Source organism: Peromyscus eremicus, chromosome 15 (assembly GCF_949786415.1).
Source record: "Peromyscus eremicus chromosome 15, PerEre_H2_v1, whole genome shotgun sequence".
Taxonomy (NCBI): Eukaryota; Metazoa; Chordata; class Mammalia; order Rodentia; family Cricetidae; genus Peromyscus; species Peromyscus eremicus.
In genome coordinates, this window is record NC_081431.1 from 25252342 (window position 1) to 25261509 (window position 9168).

Sequence of the window (9168 nt, forward strand, 5' to 3'; positions counted from 1 at the left end):
ACAATAAAAAATATTTGCCAAGCACTCTGCAGTTTAGAAATATCTCTGTGTACATAGTGTATCTCATTTGATAAGACCATTGAATGACAGGACAGCTCAGTGGATAGTCTACACAACCTAGTGTCTGCATCCCATCCTGTCCTGTGAACAGCAAACTATGACTTTTGGAGAGTTCCTTCGCTTCTCCGGAGTTCTATTTAGCTTTTGATGAAATGAAGGTATCGGGCGGCTGGTTCTTAAAGTCTGTTCAGTTCACCAATCACAGTGACTTCTGCTTAACTGACGCCACACTTCTTTCCCTCTAGATCCAAGATAAAACACTCTCACTTTGGAACTTTTCCAAGCACCAATGCATCTTTCTGACTCTTCCACTGATGTTCCCAAGTTAAATGGTCTGAGTGATCCCTCTCTTAGGTGCTCAGGTAAACAAAGGATGCTCTGGTTCACTGTGGAGCAACAGTCTCTCCCTTTTAATTGATCTCTTTTGATGCACATTCTGCTTGCGCCCCCTGGTCTGAGGTCTCTCTCACTTCATCTTACACTGTGATCGCTCCCACACCGCCGCCAAGGACAGCTAACAACCTTCCTATGTTTCATGTTAGAACTCAAGGAAAGGTTTCAGTGGCCAATTTAGTAAGTCTTTCTCCAGTCTGCATGGGAGAAGGCTGGGGACTTTCCCTGTATTGACATACCTAGATCTCTGTTTTATATTGGTATAAATAGGAAATCCTAGCCAAGAGAGATGTGCATGGGAGTGTCTGGATAAAAGGGATGGGATGTTTGGGGGAACAACCTTTCTGGTCCAGAGCACAGAAGAACATTACATGTTTCTATTTCCCCTTCTATATTCTTGGTACTTTTGTAAAAAAAAACCATCTACCGGTACCTTTCATTCTTTGCACAAATCATCTGATGTCTTGTTTTTACTTGATCTCAGCCAAAGATATTAAAAGGCAGTGATGCCTCTGTGTGTAAATTCCAGGTCACTGGACTATGACCACACACCTGTGTGATTTTTAAGATGAAAGCTGTTATGATCAGACGTTGAAATGAATTTCTCCCTTCCAGTCACAGCTTTCCAATGTGAAAATGGTCCCTTGGTAGTGCAGATCTGGGTATTTCAATCATGACTACAAGATGTGAAATACTTTGATGAATCCGAAGAGTTGAATGTGAAAGATGATTGGAAGTTCAGAAGCATCAGCAGGGATGAATATTCTTCCACCGGTTTGACACTTTGTTAGTATTCGAGGCAAACTACGAATCTTTCTGCCTGCTAGATCTTCCCTCTCCTCTTTTCTTTTCTTTCTTTTTTGAATAATAAAGACTTAGAATTACGTAAGATATAAGCCCACCTGCAATGAGAGTTGGTGTCTTATGGTTCATCTGCCCCCTGCTGTGGTCTTCAGCTGCTGTTTTAGGCTTTTGCAGGAGGCAAGCTCCTTCAGGGGAGAATGTCAAAGCTAGGCTGAATTTTGTTCTTAGTGACATTATTTAGGAATGTCTCAAAGTCAAGTCGATTACAGACATACTGGATTTATCCGCCTTTGGCTAGTTTTGCTATGCTGCCGGGCATATCATGGTGTGCCATCCACATTCCTCTATGCCTACCAGTCAGGCAAGCTACTTCCACAAATGGCCTAGAGACCATGATCTTACTACCCACTCCACTTTAGTCTGCACAAAATGAATTTCTAATCCAAAGGAAAAAGCGTATTTAGAGTCAGCCGCAAGATAAGCTGAAGAATTCTAGCTGGTTCCTTTCTTTCTGGGAGGCAACGTCCTTAAGCATTGTTTTTTACAAGCCAACGAAAAAGCCCCATATTTTTCAGCACCATGGACTCTATATTCCCCTCCCTAGAAATGCAGAACTTCACACGTTAGCAGAGACGTTAAGCAAAACCTCATTTTCTATATGTCTTCTTTGCGAACGGCTTCTCTCTGCTCGGTCCCTTTGCATCCCTGATGCGTCAGTCCTTCTTCCTCACCCTTTCTAGGGGCTCGGGAGGCAGAGCGCCACAGAGGAGCTGAGCCTGCAGACCTGCCATCTGATTGGCTGCCCGGCTCGGGGCTGGGCTATAAAAGAGACCCCTACAGGCTCGGGAGCCAGAGGCTCAGAGGATTCTGACTGCATCTTTGCTGAACAGAAGCAACTGTGCTCAAAATAGAAACCAGATCTCCTCCCGCTGCCTTTATCTCCTCGCTGCGAATCCCACAGCTAAACACGATGTGCAAAGGACTTGCAGGTCTGCCGGCTTCCTGCCTGAGGAGGTAAGACTAGTTTCTGTTACTGGCCAGACTAAAGTTTTGCATAGACTTTCTTCTTAGTGACTTGCATGCTTTGCTTACGAAGTTCTCTGGGATTAGAGGCAAAAAGCAGTGGGTAGCGTCTCTAGGACTAGCCAGAGGCTTTAATTTAGGGAGCAGACTCCTCAAATGTTGTTTCCTGTGTGTTTTATTTCACATAACTTTAGTTTGGGGAATGCGTCTGACTTTTAAGATTGGTCATTTCGTCAAGATGTTTTGGTTACACAGTGATAGGCTGTTTGGGACGCATCTGTATTCTTTTGGGTAATTATTGTCTCTGTTGAGCATTGCCGAGCACCCAGAATCACGCCTCTCTGATAACACACTAGTTTTTGTGTCCGGGAAGAAGCCCCAGAAGGAAGTTTGGAAACATTGTCAGAAATGCTTTCTGTGGTGTTCTGCAGTTCCTCCACTCTATTTCCATACAAACAAATGTGAGAGGAAGGGATGCTTTTCCAAACCAGATCTCTCTATCTTTCTACCTTGCTGACAAGAGACATGGTTGAGACATAAGTACTGATTGTAACATATCAGTTTAAAGTTTTAGAGGCACCCGTGTGTCTTTTTTTTCTAAGGATATGAATAAATTATTTCATAGAGCACTTATATAGTAGATGGTTTAAAATAAAACTCGAGGTTAGTGTGTATTGTGAGTCTTTCTGTGGGTCTACTAACTCCCTCTATCCCTAAAAGCATTGCATTTGTGTGCTACTGAGCCTACCTTCCACACATTCTACCATTCAGGAGTATAAACACATTAATTATTTTTTAAAAAATGAAGCAGGGAGGTCTGGTGGGGAGCGAGGAGGCAGCAAATGCCTTCTCACCTTCATTCCTGAGTCCCGGAGTTAACTGAAGTGAGCAATTCCAAGCTCCTGTCAAATTATATAAAATCAACCATGCAGAACTTAGGAGTGTCGGGACTCAGATTTGCTCCCAGCAAATAGTTTTGGGGACAGATGAAAACATGTAAAGGGCTAAGCAGCTCTCATCTTCAGTGAAAGGGGTTCCAGAGGGTCTTATCTGCTCAAGGTCACATGATTGGTGGTGGTGGAGGAAAGACCCCATCCAGGTTACCTGTCTCCAGTGGCTTCCGAAGTCACTTTGGTTTTTACTGTTATGCTTCTGTTGTGATACAAGCATACTTCCAGATCTTTGGAAAAGCATTTGCTTTAGTGTTAGCAGTAGCTGCTGGAGCTCAGGCAGGAGGCAGCACACAGAGATAAAGGTCATTTCTCTTAGGGCCGGATTATAATGCATCCATAGTATCACTTTAGAACTGTCTCAGCTCTAGTGATTTTATCTTGCTGTCACTGGGGAGGACTTTGTCACCAGTCAGCAGCTGGGGAAAAAGAAAGGAAGACAGCCTTGGAAGGGATGGAAAAATACTACTGAAAGGGCAGCCCAAGAACAGTGCCAAAATTCGGACATTCTGAGGAAATCCACTGATAAGCTACCAGTGAGTGTCTCAGCATCCATTCTAAAACGCCACTGTGCACCACCCTTCTCTTTTAAGCCCCCCCCCCAGGCCAGAACATCTCATTCTTTGTTGCTTTGGAAACAGCATCTCTCTTAAACTAGTTTTCTTTTGGCTTTTATAATAAAAGAGATAACAGTAATTTTAAAAAAATATTAAGAATGGCGGTGTTGAACTGGAAGTTCAAGTAGTCAGAAATGCTGCTATACCCTGGTTGCCTGTTAAGTGGGGGCAGTGAACTGGAAAGTGCTCTGATCGAATAATTACTCACCTCAGCAATGACTGTCTTGCTTCTCCTATCCCAAAGTCTCATCCGCCCTCCCTAGTGTGCATATCCCTGTAATGCGGGTTTTTTATTTTATTTTATTCTAGTTCGTGCTGGAGATTGCCTAGAAACAAACCTGGTGGGGCTCAGCTTTCATCCTGCCTGAGCATTTGGGTCATTTCTGCTCCTCTTTGCAGGGCTACACACACAAGCTTATGCTCTGTGTACACACACACACACACACACACACACACACACACACACCCTTAGGAACTGCTTGGCTACCACATTTAGTGCTAGCTGAACTCACTTCTAGTTTATTGAAGTGCTTCTGTAGCTTGATCTAGGAAATAGCACCCACCCTCTAGGAGGTGTGACCAGAAGGAGAAGGTGTCATGTTTTGCAGTTACTGCACACATTTCAAAAGGGCAGTCACTTATTAGCATGGTTTCACCCAAGACATCAAAGGTCATGGGCAGAAACAAAGGAATCTGTTCCTGGGATTTTATGCTACTGCAACTCCTCCAAGGAAGCTGCGTAGGACCCACACAGCAATCAGGGACTCTTAAGTCAAGTCTCTCTTTTAAAGAAACCTGTTTTTCATATTAATTCTTTTCTTCCTTGCAGCGCAAAGGATATGAAACATCGGCTGGGCTTCCTGCTGCAGAAGTCTGACTCCTGTGAGCACAGCTCTTCACACAGCAAGAAGGACAAAGTAGTCACTTGCCAGAGGTGAGAGAAATGGCCTTGGTGAGGAGCTATTGGGTATTAACTTTCTGATGGTTGAGATGTTGTATGAGAAGACTGGGTGGGAAGGCAGGCCCTTAGTTGAGCCAGATTTGGATCAAGATGGCTTCCATTTTCAAGGTGAGGGTACACAATTGTAATCTCAGCACTTGGATTGTTAGGAGGGTCGTGAGTTCAAGACCAACCTGAGTCTTATAACAAGATCTCATACACACAGACACACAGACACACAGACACACACAGACACACAGACACAGACACATACACACACACACACACACACACACACACACACACGAGAGAGAGAGAGAGAGAGAGAGAGAGAGAGAGAGAGAGAGAGAGAGACTCCATTTTCATGGCAATCATAATTAGATTTTAAATCTCTATGTATTTTATGAAAAAAGTATACTAATAAACAATAGATCACATCTCAACTTAGATTTTTTTCACTTCAGTTCTATGCTATGTATTTAAATCATTCTTTTTTTTTTCCATAATGTCTCCAGGGTGAGCCAAGAAGAAGTCAAGAGATGGGCTGAATCATTGGAAAACCTGATTAACCATGAATGTAAGTAACCATACCTCTGTCTTTCTCTCATCACAAAACAAGCACACACACACACACACACACACACACACACACACACACACACGAGGGGGGGAGGATGAGGATAGGGTACTCCATATTAGAGAAGTCGTCTCCTATTATGTCAGTTTAGTGGGAACTGCAAAGAAGACCTAGATTGCCTCTGACCTCCAGAGTCAGGTACAAGAATTTTATAGCCAATATGTTTCAGAACTTTGTCAAATTCAATGGAAGGTTTATTTAGGAACCATCTGGAACATCAGCAAGAAAACCATCCCTCTCATGGCATGGACAAAATGGCAAAAAGAAAGAGTCACATAATGAGGTCTTCTAGCACAGTGAACTACAGCTCTCATTGTAAACCCACCTTGGCAGTTGATAGCCACACAGGTGCTTCAGAATTACAGTTCCTTGAAAGATGATTCGATCTTGAGTAGAAATTGCTAGATAAAACTGGGGTCTTCTAGATACCAAACATACATTTGGGCTAGCTAACCCCCATAGAGGGAAGGAAGCAGGAACCTTTTCAGCTCACACCAGGCTTCCTAAGTACCTGGGCTTTACTGAAGTGTTCTATCTAGTAGGTTGGCCAATGTGGTGACTGTGGCTCTTTGTTGTCTGTCACAGGTGGGCTGGCAGCTTTCAAAGCGTTCCTGAAGTCAGAATACAGTGAGGAGAATATTGACTTCTGGATCAGCTGTGAGGAGTACAAGAAAATCAAGTCACCTTCTAAACTAAGCCCCAAGGCCAAGAAGATCTACAATGAGTTCATCTCAGTGCAAGCAACGAAAGAGGTGAGTTTCCATGGCAGAGGACTTTCTAGATCTTAGTGAAGACTCCTAGGAGTGGTATTCAGGGTCAGAGATCTTTGGGTCTACCAGTTAAAAGAAAGGATGGGGAAGCTTTTATAATCTGATCAACCTTTTAAGTAAATCTATTAGGAAAAAAGTTAATTTTGTCCATGTGATTTCAATGACTCTCCTCAATAAATACAATCATAAATCTCCTCAATGTGAAAGAGAATAAAGGAAAATCAAGTGCTCTTCCCACTTAGGAGCAGAATGAACATTTTATACTCTCAAATATGCCAGGGCACACCCAAATGTCCTGGGCTTCATTTCTGGGAGAAATGTAAAGGAAGGGTCCTGGCTATTTCTTGTTGAGTATAAGCCTGCAGCCTCTTCCCTTCAACGGGGTACTGATCTAATACAACCTTGGTCTTTGCCTTTCAGGTGAACCTGGATTCTTGCACCAGGGAGGAGACGAGCCGGAACATGTTAGAGCCCACGATAACCTGTTTTGACGAAGCCCAGAAGAAGATTTTCAACCTGATGGAAAAGGATTCGTACCGCCGCTTCCTGAAGTCTCGATTCTATCTCGATTTGATCAGTCCTTCCAACTGCGGGGCAGAGAAGCAGAAAGCAGCCAAGAGTTCAGCAGACTGTGCCTCCCTAGTCCCTCAGTGTGCCTAATTCCTCACGCAGAGGCAGAGATCAGAAATGCCAAGACTCTATGCCCTGGGAAATCTGAGGCCAAATATTGATCTGTATTAAGCAATGCTTTACCTACCTTGTAGCTTAGTGTCCATGCCGCCTGCCATGTGCTAGTCACTTCCATGTAAAACTAGACTTAGTTGTGGTATTGGGGTTTTCCGTTGGGGTATGACCCAATTCATTTCAAATTTTCCCAAGTTTCCTTAAGGGTGTCATGTGAGCAAGTCTCCAAATAAGGGCCCTGTAGGTCTGGATGTTCCAATGTTGCTGGCCGTCCTCCCCCTCCAGCAGTTTGACCTCAAGTTAGTTGGTTGGTCCTACTTCATGTGACGTCACGTGCACATGCAATGTCAGCCAGCAGCACTTCCTACAGACTCTGGAGCTTAGGTGAGACTGATGTGTATATGTGTATATTAAATATATATAATATATGCATATACATTTTGTATATATTGTATCTATGTATTCAACTATGTGTGTGAATGTATGTATTTATACATTTGCACGTGCACACACATTTCTACAAGAGTAGATGGGAAAGACCCTAGGTGCTCAAATTGGAGTATGTACACATGCTTACATGCATGTTCTGATCTCTGGTCCTTCATGCTTTGTTTGAACAGGGCAAACTAAATTAACTGCCGTGCAGGCTAAGAGTGGGCCACTAACTGTGGAAAACAAGTTCTGTAAAACCATTGGGTCTTGATGGAGAGCAATCAGGGGCTTCATGTTTAAGCACTGATGACAGCCTCCACATTGAGCACTAAGCTAAGGGGTGATGACTCTGAAAAATCCACTGGCTGACACAGAACTGCCTTGCATCAATGATCACTACTGGCACTTTTAAGTCCCTATGATGATGGCCTTCCCTCCTTTGCCTGGGTGCTGGGTTGGTCTGGAGTTGGTAGATGGGATATTAGAGCAGAATGGAGGAAAGTGGTCCACACCTTGCCAACTAGCAATCTCATGGGCCACTAGCTATGTGAGGGCAGAGGACCTAGAGATGGTCTGTTTCTTTCCTTTCTTGATAAGGTGCTCTTCTAGTCCCACCCCCTGAGAACTTCAGCTGCCGGATGAGCCTCCTTAGTTCACTGTGGTCGGTGGTTCACTTTCAGAACCACAGCTTGGCTCGAAGCTCCATGCCTACATCTGTAAAGCTTCGTCACGGGAAAGATTTTGTTTTATAAGGAGGAAGTAAGTTCTCCCAAACTGAAAAGCCCTCCTTGCTTTCATGCTTTGAGGTAAGAGCTTGTCCATCCTATCCCAAGCATCAAGGCTAGTAGAGACCAACGAAAGGAGAGAGGAGAGAAAAAGAAGGAGAAAAGAGAGAGGACAGGATGTCAGTTGGTAGGACTACTGTTTGGAACTTTTCAAGGCACATGAAATACTTGAAAATTTCTCATTTGTGTTATTTATGATGTTGTTTTTACAATGTTTATATTATTGTATTGTTTTATAAATGGAGGTACAGGATGTTACCTGAATTACTAATGAATGCCCAGGAAGTAATTTTCTTCTCATTCTTCTGAAACTACTGCCTTTGAGAGCACACACATACTCATGCACACATTGCACCCACTGTTCCGGTCTACATTACATGCATGAGCACCACTGTGGCTAGTAAGCCAATGTACTGGGCTGCAAAATGAAGACACTGGAGCCGTGTGTATCCAAGTCTCATCGGACTGAAGAAATTGGTTTTCTAATTGTACTCTTCTTGTCTCTTTGACAGTCTTGCTTGTAATGTCCCCACAGCTCCCTAACAGTGTTCTCCACCCCATTTTTTGTTATACACAGTTTCAGATCTTGTTTGTACAACTCTTTGGTCTTGCCCTACCCTGATATTATCATAACTTTGAGATTGTACCTGTACTCACAGACTGCTGTCTCACAAATAGGTCTGGAAAGTCATTCTGAATGAGAAGTAAATTATTTTATGTAATACATTTTGAGTGTGTTTTCAATTGTATTTCCATTGCTCTTTGATATGGTGAGCCTGCCTGCCGCTGGTCCATGCAGAGACTACTCCTTCCATATGCATGCCTAATTCTATCATGTGCTTTATAGGCCTCAACGCTGATGCTTCCAATGAAACACACATATCTTAATGATAAGAGTAAATAAATGCTTCCTACAAAACAATCTGCTTGGAAACACATTAATGATCCAGAGAGGCATGTTGTGAGAGACAGAAGGGTATAGAATGCCTTTAGAAAATGACTCACACTGAGTCTTTTATCCCTTCCCTGCCAACTCCAGGAAGGAAAGCAGAACCTGCCTTGTTTATGCTCTG

The 9168-nt window shown here is 43.3% G+C and overlaps 1 protein-coding gene across 2 annotated transcripts; it reads left to right on the plus strand.

Moving 5' to 3' along the window:
• The first annotated feature begins 2123 nt into the window (after positions 1–2123).
• Rgs4 (regulator of G protein signaling 4) lies at positions 2124–8948 on the plus strand. Of its 2 annotated transcripts, XM_059280444.1 has the most exons (5): positions 2124–2271; positions 4677–4781; positions 5303–5364; positions 6010–6176; positions 6615–8948. In XM_059280444.1, the coding sequence occupies exons 1-5, from the start codon at positions 2228–2230 to the stop codon at positions 6852–6854; spliced, it is 618 nt and encodes a 205-aa protein (XP_059136427.1). In that variant the 5' UTR covers positions 2124–2227; the 3' UTR covers positions 6855–8948. The 2 variants fall into 2 exon arrangements, with proteins under 2 accessions (XP_059136427.1, XP_059136428.1); XM_059280445.1 differs by lacking the exon at positions 6010–6176 and having other exon boundaries at positions 6615–6794.
• The last annotated feature ends 220 nt before the right edge of the window (positions 8949–9168 follow it).

What these genes read in the sequence shown, in the direction of transcription:
- Rgs4 (XM_059280444.1), top strand. Translation starts at nt 2,228, where the DNA reads ATGTGCAAAGGACTTGCAGGTCTGCCGGCTTCCTGCCTGAGGAG. An exon ending in AAAGTAGTCACTTGCCAGAG is followed by an intron (nt 4,782 to 5,302) that starts GTGAGAGAAATG and finishes TAATGTCTCCAG; the next exon opens with GGTGAGCCAAGAAGAAGTCA. An exon ending in AAACCTGATTAACCATGAAT is followed by an intron (nt 5,365 to 6,009) that starts GTAAGTAACCAT and finishes TGTCTGTCACAG; the next exon opens with GTGGGCTGGCAGCTTTCAAA.